The 15923-nt window shown below is 42.8% G+C and overlaps 1 protein-coding gene across 1 annotated transcript in view; it reads left to right on the top strand.

Annotated features, from left to right (window-relative positions):
- Positions 1 to 14619, top strand: part of HIC2 (HIC ZBTB transcriptional repressor 2) — a 114086-nt gene extending 99467 nt beyond the window's left edge. The window contains exon 3 of the mRNA XM_042841561.2: positions 5449 to 14619. Within this exon, the coding sequence (XP_042697495.1) occupies positions 5485 to 7185 (1701 nt within the window). The 5' untranslated portion in view covers positions 5449 to 5484 and the 3' untranslated portion in view covers positions 7186 to 14619. The remainder of the gene's footprint in view (positions 1 to 5448) is intronic.
- The last annotated feature ends 1304 nt before the right edge of the window (positions 14620 to 15923 follow it).

Here is a 15923-nt window from a genome sequence, read left to right as displayed (position 1 = left end):
GCAGCAAAGCTCTTAGGGCACGTGGTATGTTCTACGCTGTATTCAATGCCCATCAGACCAGAATATGCCCTAGTTTGGCTTTGAGCCACTGATTTAATACATTGATTATCAATTCTCACAAGCATCCAGTTCCTTAGGCAATATTGCTTATGAAGACACTGTCAGCTCCTAGTTAGCGTAGCTTTATTTTAACGATATTCATTGTGTATAATATCTTCTTGGAAGCATAACATTTCTGTTCTCTCCCACTTTTCCATTAGCTAGACGCTGGCTGTGGGTGGGGGCGAATTCCCTGTAATGCTAAGACTCCATTTTGTTTTCTTCCTTTATTGTGCATCAGACTCCTTGATGAGGTTCATACCTCTGGAAATGGTGCATGCTAAGTGGTTGCTGTTACTGCAGGGTCACTGAAACTGGGCAGGAGTCTTCCTTTATATCTGAGTAATCTCTACTACTGTGTGACGAACACACTTCTAGTCCTGTTTGGTCCTACACTGTATTCAAAGGACACTCCATTGCGTTTGAACACAAATGTCAGTAATAAGTCTCCTAGTCAGCAAAGAGAGTCTGCCATGTTTTTAAATATCTTTCTTAATGGAAAAGCATCTGAAATCCCTCTGTGCCCATGCTACTCCTGGAATGGAACAAGTTTTGCTTTTTATTTCCTTCCCCTAGAACAGAGCCAGGCTTCTTTCAGTGGGCCAAAAACAACCTTGGTGTTTGTGATGCTCCACAGTTGTTGGTTTTGGCTTTTTCAGGAATCTCTCTTGAGCATGATACAGTTGTAATGCTTTAAGATCCTGTCCCCTTTCAGAGCTATGATACAGGTGCACAAGGTATTTATTATAAAGTTGTAATGTTCACCATTTATTTGGAATGCTGTGGTATTTTTTTTGTATTGGATCTATGCTGTTACTTACTGTTTGGGAGCATCCTAGGGATTATGTGTAGTCTCCTAAATGCTGTGGATTGCTGAATAATTCCTGTGCCCATTTAGTGAACAAGAAGGTGCACGCTCTCAAGATGCATCCCTGTTTAGTAGGTGTTTGGAGTTGGTCAGTTCTGGACCAATGTCTGTAATGGATTTATGATGATTTGCTCAGCGCTTCAGAAGATGCAAATAAAGGCCAGGTCTACACTACAAATATCTGCTGGCATAGCTTTGTCAGTCAGGGGTGTGAAGAGGTGTGATCTGTGACCGACATAGCTGTGCCACCTGCTTTTGCTGGTAAAGTTTATTTTGCTTGTGGGGGCTGGAATAAGCGGTGTCCACACTAGGAGCATTTGCCAGTATAGCAAAATAGATTATAGCTATACTGGCAAAGCGCTCCTAGACCTGGCCTGGGACAGTGCTGCTCCATTGAGTTCACAACACCGTTGTTGCTAAATCAACAGGAATCTCTAGTCTGGGGAACTCTTAATCCGTTAGATTGCATTGGAGTGCCTGGAGTTGAAAATTGACTACTGGTTTTAAAATCTTCTGCCCAATCTCTGCTACTCCATGGCTGCTTTAGAAAGCTCACTGTTTTTCATGAGCCCTACAAAATAACAACGTGTGGTAGTAGTTACTTAATACTTGTGATGCTGATGCACAAAGACACATAAGGAAAACTGAAGCACTGTAATAAGAGACGTCATTAAAAAACACACACCATGCTAAAAAAGCTAAAGAAGACAGGCTGAGGAAGGAAGGTCACAGACGTATTTTCAGAAATCGTAAATAAGAGTTAAAATGTAAAACTTCCTTCCTCTTCTCCCCCCCCTCTCCCCCCACCCAGGTACTGACTTGCCCATTTAGGATAGTTACTTCCATAGTTGGCATTTGTGCTGTAACATGGAAATGAATATGCCAGCTACTTCAAGAGGGGCCTCCACAGCTAGTTCCCTGATATATTTGATATGATGTAATCAAAGGTCTTTCCCCTGAGCAACTGCATTAGAGCTTTCTCTCTGCAAAGCCTTATATCAAACAGGCATTTGCAATTCAGGCATATTGCATGTTCTGGACATCACTATTTCCAAGTGACACAAACTGTGAAATAAGTTGGGTTTTAGTTCAGTAACCTACTAAATTTCTCATTTGTCTGGCTAGGCAAGACCTATTGTTGTCTCTCATTTCCCTTCCCACATATCTCCTTTATAGAACAGCTTAAAATCACTCTCTCTCTTTGCGGGGTGGGGTGTTATGTGCACATAGAACAACAATCATACTGTTAGTGAGAACAATGCAACTAGCTGACCATTTGCTCTGATTGAGCAATAGGTATTTATTTCTATGTAGGTGTTGGGTTTAGTTATGTTGTAAGTAACATTTTTCTCCCCTTCCCTATCCATATGGCTCGATGACACAGAAGTTAGTCATATTTTACATGACTAGATGATAAATGTGGGTATCTGGTGCCTTTGTGTGCTGCTGTCTCTTCCTCTTAATCAGGAGTTCCGGAAACAAGCCATGAAAACCAGACAAATTGGATGTGTGCTGTGACTCTCCAGTATGGCTAATTACAGCATGCATAGTTTTTTTAAGTGCTTGTCACTATCAAATAGTGGAGATCCTAGTCTCCTAGGGCTTTCATGCAGCTAGTGTGTGCTTCCCTACCAGACACAAATGCCATATGGGGAGGGGAGAAGAAATGAATAATTACTATTTTGCTCAGGCTTGCATTTTATTCTTTGTCCTCCACCCTTTCTAGCATCCACCCGTCTCTGGGAACAGTGTTAAACTTCTGCACATTAGAGGCCGGATTCACCAGTAAGCTCTGGCTGCCTTGTGTCGCTGAGACAGCACAGAACAGCCAGAGTGTACCGGTGAATGTAGCCCTCGGTTTTTAAATTTAAATAAAAAGTATGTGTGCGCGAGCACTAATTTGCATTGGCTTATATTTGGAAGGGTTTTCTATACAGCCATAAGAGCTAGAAACTCAGGTATCCAGTGAAAGCTTGCATGGCACAGAAATTGCTGACGCAGGCCACTCTTGCCAGGGAACCCTTACCATTCATCACTGGCTAGTGGAAGAATGGATTTTTTTTCAAGCCTTGAGATTGACAACATCATTCAATATTTCTTTATCCTGAGTACGTGAGACTTTACCCAGAGGGATAAGGTGGGTCTGAACGTGGTAATGGGAAGCACAAGTAATAAAAAATATTAACTGGTAACTAACTTACTGATCTTAAAAAGAGAAAGTTTAACCCCTTCACTGCTACCAGAATGTTGCTACATTCCCGGCCTATTTCCTTGGAGAAAACCATTTGAATGATAGGACAGCTAGAGTGGGAGAGAAGCTTGTAATGCTGAACGAGACCTAGTGGAAGCAAATTTTCAATACAATTCTGGATTGCATGTGAGTATGGAGGGAACTAGAAAGATGGAGACAAATGGGAGGGAGAATATTTTGGAGTATTCTAAAGGAGTTGTCAGCACATTGGAACCTTCAGACTTTGCCCACCCTGTTTCCCTTCTTTTCCTTTAGAAATCCAAGGGCTGGTCTAACATGCCATTCCTGTACTGCTTTACCTAGATTGATCTGAAACTGGTATTGTTCAATTGGCACAGCTCCTAGTGTGGCCACAGTTATATCAGTGCAAAGGTACTTAAAGTTATAGTAATAAGCCTTTATACCAATATAACTGTTTGTGTGTCAAGTGTAGGGGTTATACTGATTTAACAGTATCAGTATAAAATCACAGCGTTAACTGAAATAGTTAAATTGGTACAAAAACTGTGTGGAACAGGCCCAAATCAGAGATGGTTAAAAGCATGAACACGCTCTGGCAGATGCTATATATCCAAGAGAACCCAGCCAGTGTTCTTATGGCCTCCAAATGCTCTGCTTAATTCTCTGTTCTCACTTCTCATGTTGCTTACAGCTGATTTTTGGAGGCCAGTCCTCATATTCAATGACTTCAATATGAACTCTCCCTGGGTAAGAGCTTCATATTGAAGATGATAGTGGTTTTATTCCAGATCTGGGTCAAAAGTTAATTGGAATTAATTCTTGAGGTTCACCAGAGGGAGAAGAATGGAGGATAATCTACAAACTAATTAACCAAGGTCTAGAGAGTGTGTTGACATGGTGTATGTTTGGTGTTTAATAGAGATCAGTGAATTTAAGCAACCATTTATAATGAGAAAAATCACAAACTTTTTTTTTTTTTTTTTTTAAAGAGGAAATTTACATTTCTATTTGGAGGAAGGTCATTAACTCCAGGCTGGTTACCCAAAACTCGTTTGGCTGGGAGGGAAAAGGTACTTTTTAAAATAGATGTCAGGGAAATGCCTCCACAGAATTTGAATGCTGAGATCAGTGAAGTACGGGGCTGGATTTTGCATGTATGAAATCCAGCTAATGAACTATAAAAGGAATTGGAAATCCAAATACAATGCGCATAATAGAGGGTTAGTGTCAAGTATTCCATGTAATACCCAGGAAATCCACAAATGTAATTGATCTTGATGTTCCCCCTGCCATGCATTTCAAAAGATAAAATAGTGCTTGGAAAGCTAGTGGATTTTTATGATGTTTAAAAGTCCAGATATATTAGCGCTCTGTGTGTATATAATAAAAATATGCAATATATGGATAGAAAAGGTGTTTGTGGTCTTCAATCTCACCATCATTCAGGGGACAGAATGAGAAAAAGGAAACAGTGTCATGAGATAGGCGATTCATCTGTTTAAACAAAACCCTTATGTACTATTTCATTTTTCTTTCTTTTTTTTAATCCAAGAAAATAATTTAAAGTTATTGAGAGCTTTTTTTAGCAGTGGTAACAAGAACATTTATCATTTTAAAGAACTTTAATAATGCTAATTAATTTGGAGCCCTGGTTTTGTCGTCCTTGTCATCATGGGGACCAGGATGTGGATTTGAATGGGGGGGGGTCAAACTCACATTTTATACTCTTAAAAGTTCCCTCTCTCCCCTCCCCCCGATTTCCCACCTCAATGTAATTAAATTGCATTGCATATGGAATAAATTGCTGCATGTAATATTTTTAACTCCAAAGACACAAACCACATATTTAAAGCAATGAAAGCTGCTGCTTATGATAAATATTTTACATGTTTCAAGTATACAAATAATGGTGAAACAGCTTGCTTTTTTCCCCCCATTCCCCCCACCCCCTTAAAGGAGTTCAAGCAGAAGAAAAAAAAAACTGCAAACTAACCATTGCTTCCCTGCTGATGCCTTTGGATAGGTAGTTTCAGCCTATCATGATTGTTTAAAAATATATATATTTTAAAAACCCTGAGGCTTTAGCATGAGAAATGTTTCTCCCTGTATTCGTAGCAGGCGCACAGCTTGCAGTGCTGGAATGCACCCAGAACTCCTTAGTCAGTGTCAAACCTAGTATTAAACAGCAGTCTGTTAAACCAGTCTATTAAACACAGGTTTGTCCAAGTGGAAATGGTGGGCTCACAGACCTTATTCTCTTGTCTTGCAGGTGGTGAAGAGAAGGTGAAAGGAAGAGAAGGTGGAGATGGAACTGCCAAATCATGCCAAACAACTGCTACTGCAGCTGAACCAGCAACGAGCCAAAGGTTTCCTCTGTGATGTGATTATTGTGGTAGAAAATGCCCTGTTTCGTGCCCACAAGAATATCCTGGCAGCCAGCAGCATGTATTTCAAATCCCTCGTCCTGCATGACAACCTGATTAACTTAGACACGGACATGGTGAACCCCACCGTGTTCCGACAGATCTTGGACTTTATTTATACTGGGAAGCTCTTAACGACTGACCAGCCCGGTGAACAGAACTTTAATGCTCTCCTCACCGCAGCAAGCTACCTCCAACTGCACGACCTGGCAGCTCTCTGCAGGAAGAAACTGAAGCGGAATGGGAGGTCTTTCGCTGGCAGGGCCGGCGGCCCCAGTGTTGGGAGACCCCCCAGGAGTCAGAGGCTTTCTACCACTTCAGTCATCCAAACTCGTTATTCAGGGTCAACTGAGGGCACGAAGGGCTCGCACTCAAAAGAGCTGCCAAAGGGAAAGGTCTCTGACGATGAGATCTTCATCAGCAGCTCTAACCAAGAGAACTCTCACTCCTTAAGCAGGGGAGCCAGCAAGAACGGTGGCAGTGCAAATGGAAGCAGCGGCGACCAGGAGCTCGGCCTCGACCTGTCCAAAAAAAGCCCGTCGCTCCCCACGGCAGCCTCCCAGGACGACACGCAGCACAGCGAAAGCCAGCACGGCTCTCCCCAATCTGCCTCAGCCCCCGCAGCCAACAGTGCCTCATCATTCGACGAGTCTGCAGCCGGAGCCCCCCAGAGCGCAGCAGACAGCAGCGAGCCCATGGAGATGGACATGAACGAGGAGAGCCACTCCCTGGTGGAGAGCGGCCAGCGTAAGAGCCTCCGGCACTCGGCGCGCAAGAAGGAGTGGATCAAGAAAGACAATGCTTTTGACCGGAAAGAGGGAGGCAAAGGTGGCGAGGAAGGCGAGGGGCTGCCCAATGGCATCCTGGTGGGTCCCTTGTCCAAGTCGGCTGAGCGGAACCTGAGCAACGCCTATGGCCCGGAGCAGGCGTTCCAGTGCAAAGAGGAGATAGAAAACGGCAAGGAGATGAGCGATGACAGCGGACAAAGCGAGTGTGAGAGCGGGGGGCACACCAGCGCCAACTACGTCTACCGGCAGGAGGGGTTTGAGCCTGTGGCCTACGGTGACAACCTGTATGTCTGCATCCCCTGCGGCAAGGGCTTTCCCAGCTCCGAGCAGCTCAATGCCCACGTAGAGACGCACACCGAGGAAGACCTCTACATCAAGGAGGAAGGCACGTACGGTGGCAAGGAGGAAGCTGAAGATTTGTCCAACCCTAACCAGCCCTACGCTGCAGAATCCCGGCCCTTTAAGTGTTCAGTATGCGAGAAGAGCTACAAGGATCCAGCCACTCTGCGGCAGCATGAGAAGACTCACTGGCTGACACGGCCCTTCCCTTGCAACATCTGCGGCAAGATGTTCACACAGCGGGGCACCATGACACGGCACATGCGCAGCCATTTAGGGCTCAAGCCCTTTGCTTGCGAGGAATGCGGGATGCGCTTTACCCGGCAGTACCGACTGACAGAGCATATGCGTGTCCACTCAGGAGAAAAACCCTACGAATGTCAACTGTGTGGTGGAAAATTCACCCAGCAGCGCAATCTGATCAGCCACCTGCGAATGCATACCTCTCCCACATAAGCCAAAGACTCCAGAATGAGCTTCGAGCCCATCCGCAGTGATTTACCTTTCTGTAGACTTGCTGCTTAAGAGGGCAACTCCCCTCCTCTGTTCAGTCATGGGCGGCCTAAACAAACGTAGCTTTAAGATATTTTTTTTTTTTTATATATATAAAAAAGAAACATAGGTCCACAGCCAAGCTGATGCCCTTCTCAAATCATTCCCCAGCCCTCCCTTTCTAAATCTCAATGGTGTGGCAAGAAATGCCATCTATTTTTGTGGGTGTTGACTTAGCCTCTCTTTTGATCCCTCCACCCAGGTAGCAGGAGTGAGGTCTCCTGCCTGTTGGATGGTAAGTGGGAATGGGGAGAGAAATTCCATCTGATCAACTAGGGCTGTACCAACTCTTTTTATTTCCCCCCCTCTCTTCCTTGGCACTCCTGTAGTGCTTTATAGACATTGATCAAGTGTTATTTCCCGCACTAACGAAAAGTGCAAGTGGAACGTGTCATCCACTGGCTACTCTGTGGGCTTTGCCTTTCCTTTTGCGTTCATGTTACATTACTAATGTCCCTACAACCAGATTCAATAAGGGCATTTCTTGCCACTCCTTAAAAAAATGAACCCCATTTTCTAACAGCCCAAGTGGCTACAAAACCACAAAGCATTGCTTTTGCTGTACCCAGTGCAGAAGCTGTGGACTGACTGTAACAGGGTTGGTAGCCCATTTAAATTCTGTGGGAAGCTGTGATGGGAGTTGTCATCCTTCCCATGAGGTGGAGATGGCTAAAGCAGTCTACCTAGGTGTGTGCCAAGTAGTATTTCAGTTAAGGAAATGGCAACACATTTTTTTTTCTTTTGGGTTTAGTCTTTAATCTTGGCATACCTAACCACATGCCTCACCCCTCCTCTCCACCTCTGCAGCCTTACCCATGACTGAACAGGGGTGTGGATGCCCTGGAAATTTCTTTCAGTGAGCAGGGGGTAGTCTTTACTTTTCTAGTAGTTTCGTATGAATATTCTTTGCTTAGAGGTACTTGTTTTATTAAAGGAAAAACCATTGTAATGTTTATGTGAATGTTTGAACTGGAAGGTCTGAGGTTAATTCTTGGGGTGGGTGGGGTAGGGAAAGGGTTTGATGTAGGCTGGACTTGCTACAAGTTCCTTAGGTACTTTTTTTTTTTTTTTTTTTTTTTTTTTTTGTGTGTGTGTGTGTATGTTTTTAGCTTTCCTCCCTCACTAAAGAGCGAGTCTGTGTGAACAGACCCGTTACCTTTGCTACCTCTTGAATTCATGAGAACAATAAGATGGTTAGTGAAAGATTAGGCAGGTATTTTTTTCTTTTATTGTAAGTAAATGTATAAAGTAGAAGCTAAATTAAAATTAAGGGATTTTTTTACCACCCCGTCCTTCCATCAAAAGTCAGCTAGAAAAATATTAAAGCAAAGCTCGGCCAAAGACAAAAATGTATTAAGCCAGAGACCCCAGTGGATAGATGCTTAGAATGGTTCACTCAGCAAACTCCTGGCTTTTTGTAGTCACTTTTAGATAAAAGAAAGGAAACTTCTTAGAGCTTTTGGGCCCTTTCCAGCTTTGTTTATTGAACCTGGATGCTATGGAAAAAAGGTCCCCTCATCCTCCATTCTTCCAGTACATCTGGGTCAGTGTGTAAACACCTGGCAGGACAGAGGGTGAGGGGAGTAGCAGCCTATAATTTACTAGAATCCAGAGTGCAATATGATGGGGAGGAGGGGGAAAAAAAAAAAACCAAAGTGTTTCATATCCTCCCTTTTAGAAAATTGCTCACACACACACACACACAAAATGAAAAAAGCAACAAAATGTTTTTGCAACATCTGCCTAAGACATCACAGCCAACAGCTGCTATTGGTTTAGGAGAGAAGACAGAGAGTTTAGCCTGCCGATTCTTGGCCCCTCGACTTTGTTGGCGTGCCCTTGTGGAAAGCTATGGCTTATTTCAAGCCTCCCATGACTGGTGGAGTGTGGTGGTAAAAATTCACAGCCAGTAGAATCATCCCTTCTGAACTGAGTAAGGTTTACACCCTTCCCTCCTGGCTCAAAACCATTGTCCTCCCTATCCATTGGGTTCACTGAACCCTGCCTGGCTTGTTTTCAAAACAAAACAAAAAAAAATTTTTTTTTTAAGTTTAGACCAAAAATAGACAAGTGAGCACGTTCAATTAAAACAAAGACATATAAGCTTCATTTTGACTAGTGTTTTTCTGTTAAGGTAGAGTAGTCCATGAGAAGTTTATTGGGTCATTTGAATGAACTGAGGAAACTGGAATCCAGGCTCCATGCAATAGACAAACCCCAAACCTTGCTGAGCCTTGGCCTGGTGTCCTATTCCAGAGAACACACTTGCCCCCACTCTTTTGCCCTCCCCACACCGCCATGGTTTTTCTAGTGCCATTGTCTTGTTGCTCCTAGACTCTGTCAGTGAGAGTCATGGGGCAGCTGTGGGGAGAATGGATCTCTTGATCCATGTGCTGAGATGCGCTGTTCTTTAGTGTCTAGCATTTCCATGTTTAAAAAAAATAAAAATCTTCCTCTGAGCCCTTGCCAAACCCTCCTGAGAAAGTCCCTTGAAACATTTGAATAGTGAAGGCCTCATCTATCAGCCTTCTCCTCAGAGAAGCCTTTAGCTGGGCCAAGGAACACCAGTGCAAGATTAGCATCTAGGCTTATTTTTTTTATCCCTCTTTCCGCTTTTGCCCCTCCCTCTAAAAGCCCTAAAGCTGAATTGAATCCCGTATGGGTTTAGAGTGCAGCCAGAGCAGAGTTCCCATTGCCGCTGGCTGGCTAAGAAACCACCGAGTCCAGAGTTTCAAAATGATTTTTCAGCTCTGTTGTTCAGGAACACACAGCTGTCGATGGGGCTTTGCTTCTTGCTTTGTGGGGCGTTCCCTCCCTCCCCTCCCCACCCCCCGCTTGTGGTGCTACAGTGAATGTCTCCATTCCGTGCTGCATATTCCTGAGGTGCATCTGCCACACGCTTCTATCCTCTCTAACGTGTCAGTGATGGGACTGGCCAGGCTATGAATTGCTAGAGCAAAGCTGGTAATGGGAAGGGGGGCGGGGGGGGGGGGAGTGTGTGTGGGCAGAATCCAGCTTTAGGAAACTAGCTCAAGCTGTGACTGAGCCAAGACATGGAATGCAGAGAGCATGAAGACCAGAGCTAGGCCCTATTATTGAGCAGATACCCCACTCCCCCCTTGTTTGATTAGACTTACAGGTGTGTGTGGGTGTTTTTGTTGGTTTCCTCCTTGATTTGTTTCTTAAGCCTTGAGAATCATTTTGAAGTTTCAGGACCCAATGCTATATATTTTTTTAAAGGAACCTCCTTTTTTTTTTTTCTCCCCCCCCCCCCCCCCCTCAGCACTTAAACAATACGACATAAAGTCTGTGTACAGCAAGAGTATTGTACAAAAGGAAATTTTCTTTTTCTTTTTCAAGTAGCTGTGTAGAGGTGTGTTCCATAGACTGAATATAAACAACATTTTCCAAATTGTGACAGTAATAATGATAAATAACTAATAATACTCAAAACTTCAGGGACTGTTTGAGGCCTGCTTGGGGGCCTAAACACTCAACTGCATTTGTACGACATAGTATTGTATCAAACATTTTTCTGTATTTTAATGAGAAAGCAAAACACTAGTTTCATATTTAAGATTTTAAGAGTTCTAGGGTTGGGGGGGAGGGAGTTACATTTTTTTAATTTTGTTTTTTTATTTTGTTTTTTTTTTTTAAGATACACAAAGAGCCTCAAGAGGAATAAAACAATTTAAAAACAAAAATAGAGGCCAGGCAGCTTAAATATATGCTTTAGTCACTTAGTTCCAGAATGTTTTCGGAGTAACAGGATAAAATAGCAAAAGTTGTATTAAAAAATAAAAAAGCTCATACCCAAATTCACAAAACTATTTTTTAAACCAAAGCACATTTGAATGAGTATGGAACCTCACTTGGCTCAGAAAAATACTAATATATTTATCTCATTGTTTACATAAACTTTTACAGTTTCAGACCTCAACAGATCTAGGGGCCAGTCAAAATTAATCTTTCCTTTTTCCATTGATTTGTCTTTGAAGACTATAACAACATTTCTTAAACTAGAAGTACCCCCCCCCCCAAAAAAAAGTCATCTATGAACCAAACTGCATTCCAACACTACTTAGGGTTTGGGAGATGTAATTAGGGAAATGGGTTTATTTTATTTTTGTCCTCACAACCCATAAAAGATGTCTTAGAAGAAGAGAGACACACCACACCTGCAGGGTTGTTTTGGGTGTGGGTAGCCTCATCTGCTGTGTTTCGTTGCTAAATTACAAAAAGAAAAGTCTATCATTGACAACTAAGGTAGAGTAGGCCTTGGGTCTGTGCCAATGGGAAATGGGGGCAGAAAGAAGAGAGTGGGTATTAGTCCTAAGGAGCCTGACTCTTCCTCTAAAGGTCTGGCTGTGTTACCAGCAGCGTGGGGAGGAATATATGAGACTCGAGAAAGGAGAGACTGATGGCGCCTGCAAATGGCTGAAGCTGCTGTAGCCAGTACATTTCCCTAACATTGGCCACAAGAGCTGGGCTAATCTCACATTCTATCCCTTTAGTGGGAGCTGCCAAAAGAAACCCAAAAGCCCAGCCCAGTGCTGTGGGGTAGCTGACAGAAGCCACAAAGATCACAGGAGACACCAAAGAGCTCTTGCCATGCAGCTTCTGTGAGTCTTTGTCGCTATGGAAGAGAAGGGAAAGTGCAACTTTCAACTGGGCCTCTGCACTGAATAAAAACTATTGCAGAGCCCACACAACTCCCTGATGGCCAACCTGGTTAGCTTTAATGGTCTGGGTTGAGGGCAGTAGTATATTGTACATATAGTGCCCTTCCTACATTCAGGATTGTGCAGAAGCATGAGCCAAATTGTTTGGACTGTTTAATCCTTCTGTTAATTAAGATAACTCTACTAATTCACTCCAAACCTTAATATCTTGTGTAGAAGAGCCCAGTCAAAACCCATGTGGAAACATATGCTTGATTTGCATGTTAGAATAGTCTAAAGATTGCCAATGACGATGGTTTGTTAAAATACTGCTGACGCCCAAAAAAAAAAAAAATTAAACTCAAAAAGTTCCCCACCCATAGTCTTGATTCTTTCTTTTTAGTTTATAAAATTTGACACCAAAGCCACTTCAAACACCTGAGGGAGGCTGATGGAAAATGAAACATTAATTTTGCCTGGTCTTAATATCTAACAAAGATGGTGCAAACACTATTTGACAGTGTTGTTTTTTGTATCAATATGTATGTGCAGTAATGAATGTATTTATTTCTCAGATTCTGTATGCACAGTTTTGCAATGAAATTCAGAACAGTTGCAAACACAAAGATGTGTCCGCAGGGTCTTCTCTACAGGATTTCAAGAAAAAAATAAAAAAAAGGAAAAAAAATATATTAAAAAAAAAAAATCTCAGAGACTCAGCATAGCCATAAACCATAACCTGTGAAGACAATACAAAGACTGGACTTTTGTAGCTTTGCATAGAAGAGGAATTTATGTTTTGCTGTATTTAAATGTTTCCAGTTATGTCACTCTTAAGATTCCTGTCTTTATTTTTTTTTTTTTTTCCTCTCTCTCGTGCGTGGAAAGCATTGTTTTAGAGCAGTGCAGGTTCAAAGTCTGGGTTAACAGTATTTTACCGTGTTGCTTCAGTTCTGAAATGCAGGAGTGTGGGGCTTGACCAGGGACACATCCAGGGCATGTTGTAAAGCAAAATCTATGGTTTCTGAGATGACTGGAAAAACGTGGCGAGGGGGTAAATGTAGGGGAGAAGGATGGTCCTGCACTGCTGATTAGAACTGGTGACTGATTATTGCATTCCCTTCCCTCTCCAGCCTGCTCTTCTACCATCTTCTTGATATTTGCTGTGAAAGCAGTAAGAATCTCCAAGGTGGGGAGTTGGTGCCCAAGATAACTGGAAGAAGTCTAATCTCAGCTGCAGCCAAAGAGCATCCTGGCATGGTGATGGAATTTGCAATTTAAGTTGAAGCACTGCATTCACTGTTGTAGCTATGTGGAGTCCAAGATCTATATAAAATATAGCTGGCTGTGACACTTCAGTCGTAAACTGATGCGTGTTGAAGCTAGACAATCATAGCTGGGGTGTAAAACAAAGAAGCCCTTCCAATCAGCAGTGCTGGGCTAAAGCCAAAAGGAATATTTTGGAGGGAGGGTGGTAGACCTCAAACCTGAAAGTAGGTCCACAGCAAAGACAATGCATGCAAACCACTTCCCCTTCACACACTCACTCTTGCAGTCTATACCTAGCCATATTCTCTAGAAGCAAAACTTGAAAATCCGATTCATTTAATTAGTTAACGAGTTTGTTACAAAACACATGGTTCTCCAGACTCTCTAGGAGCAGCATAGGCAGGCTGTGTCAGATTTCCAGGCCCCTTCCTTTCCAAGTGTTCCCTTGTTGTAGGTCAGGAAGAGAAACTGCATTTTCTCTCACTGGTTTCTGGCATTGCTTCTTTCCTTTTGAAAGGAGATGGTGCCCAGAACTTCACTGAGATCTCCCACTGGGCACTTCCAACTCTCATAGAGCTCTGAGCTGGACCTCATTGAGAGGCGCGACCCTGATTCCTCTCTGTCCTATGCAGACCTGCTGTGCTCACACTTTTCCGTACTGTAATTTACTGCTCTCAGAGATGCTGGACCATGAACTTAATGAGAGAGGGAAGTGTTTTTGATAGATTAATTCCACCCCACTCCTGCCATTTCCCTCATCCCATTTTTCCCCCCTTGGGTATTTGCCACATATTTTGTAGCCCAGTATTAACCATGTGGGCATTGGTGGGGCTGATGCTTATAATACTGAGCATTCCCTACAGGATGGAGTGGGGAAGGTTTAGAATAGGGCACCGCATCCTGCTACAAGGTGCTGATGGCATTGGGGAAACTTTATAGGTTTTGCTTTCATCAAACTGTTGGATGTTTTTAAACATCATTATTCACAAATAGCCAATCAAAGCACCCAGGATCACTGTTACTATAATTTCCCAAACAGCTTGGATTGGCTGTTTCTGAGGGGAGGGAGGAGGGTCTCGTTCTGGGTGGGTTTTCTTTTTTCTTATTTTAAATAAAACTGGAAAAGGGAGGCTGCATTATCTCCTTTTTAAGCCTTAACTATGTCAGTCCAAGAGCCCTGGATGTTTCCTGCGGAGGGACCAACACTCCTGCAATATTCTGTTCATTTCCTTCAAGAGCTTGAATTCAGGTCAGAGCCACATGCTGTTGTGGCTCCAACACAAGTGTCATATAAAAATATACAGAAACTATAATATGATCTCAGCATTCAGAAATTTACAGTCTTAATGTACAGTGATAAGAAACTGTTATTTTATGATCTTTTCATTAAAAGCTTGATTGAAAATTAGACCACCTGTTTGGATTTGACTTTTTCTCCAATACTGCATATATCTGTGCATGCATGCCCGCCCCAACATAAAATCATTTGTGTTTAAAACAGGAATTTTTGCCCTGCTGCAAGAAGTAAAATGTTCAACTCAACTATGGCATCACCACTGCACCTACATAAGCGCATATGCATGATGGTCATTAAAGTACAGGAAAGGATTTAATTGCACTTTCTAGGGCTAGACCCAGGCCTGTGCATGTGTATCACATCCCCACAGCCACTACAAAAGCACCTCAATCCTGACCCTTGCTGCAGGCCCTGAGCAAAGCAGGCTAGAACGGTCTACTAGGAATAAAGGTGAGATGCACAAACCCGTTTTCACTTGTGTCCTAACAAGAATTTTAAAACTGGATCTTCCAAGAGATTTGTGCATGGGCCTACTGCTGCAGTGCGACCCTTGCAGAATGTTTCCTCTGTAAATCTAATGGCCCAGATGCATACTAGGGAGCAAGAAAGCAGAAGATTGCATGCTGTCTAACACAGGGCACTTTCCTACAGGGAATTCTAGGTCCAAATTCTACCATCAGTTACACAAGTATAAATTTGGACTTACTCCAGATTCACATGGGTGTAATTAGTGATAAAACTTTGCCTATATTTATTTTAGATTTCAGCTGCAAGGAGTTGAAGGACCAAAGCTATTTTTCTAACATCTTTTTATACCATTTGATTATGGCCTTAGCAAGAAATGATGAGCTCTCTTGGATCTGAAATCTTAATGGCATCTCCTGTTTTCCATGGGTACCTTTTCACGTGGATGGTTTTGTTTCTAATTGCTTTTCTTTATTAACTGGACAGATCTGGTTACCTTCACCACCACAATGCAAGATCCAAGCTCAATATTTTGTGACTGCTTCTTCTGTCACGTTGCCTAGCACAACATAGTTTTACTTAGATTCCTGCTGGAGCTCCTTGAGATGCAGCGGAGTAACCCTGGCTTTGAATTAGTATATTTCATCTTTTAACGCAATGCTGACTATATTTTAAAGTGACTGACTGAAAGAGCTTCAAGTTTAGTCAGTTTTCTGACAGGCTGCAAAGTCAGCAATGCTGGTAAGAAAATCATTTTTATTTGTCCTTGGAGATGTTTTCCCAAGCAAGGTTAAAGAGAAGGACAAAAATGAACAGAAAAACAGATGAAGAGCTACAGAAAAAGCAGCTGCGGTTCTACAGTTCAGATGTGGTAATGAGCCCCTACTTTTCTACCAAGTACTTTTTTTCCCCCTTGCCCGGGAGCTTCTATTTGTTGGCACATCTTCCTG

Source organism: Chrysemys picta, chromosome 15, assembly GCF_011386835.1.
Source record: "Chrysemys picta bellii isolate R12L10 chromosome 15, ASM1138683v2, whole genome shotgun sequence".
Classification (NCBI taxonomy): Eukaryota; Metazoa; Chordata; order Testudines; family Emydidae; genus Chrysemys; species Chrysemys picta.
This window is presented reverse-complemented; position numbering and strand designations above follow the sequence as displayed.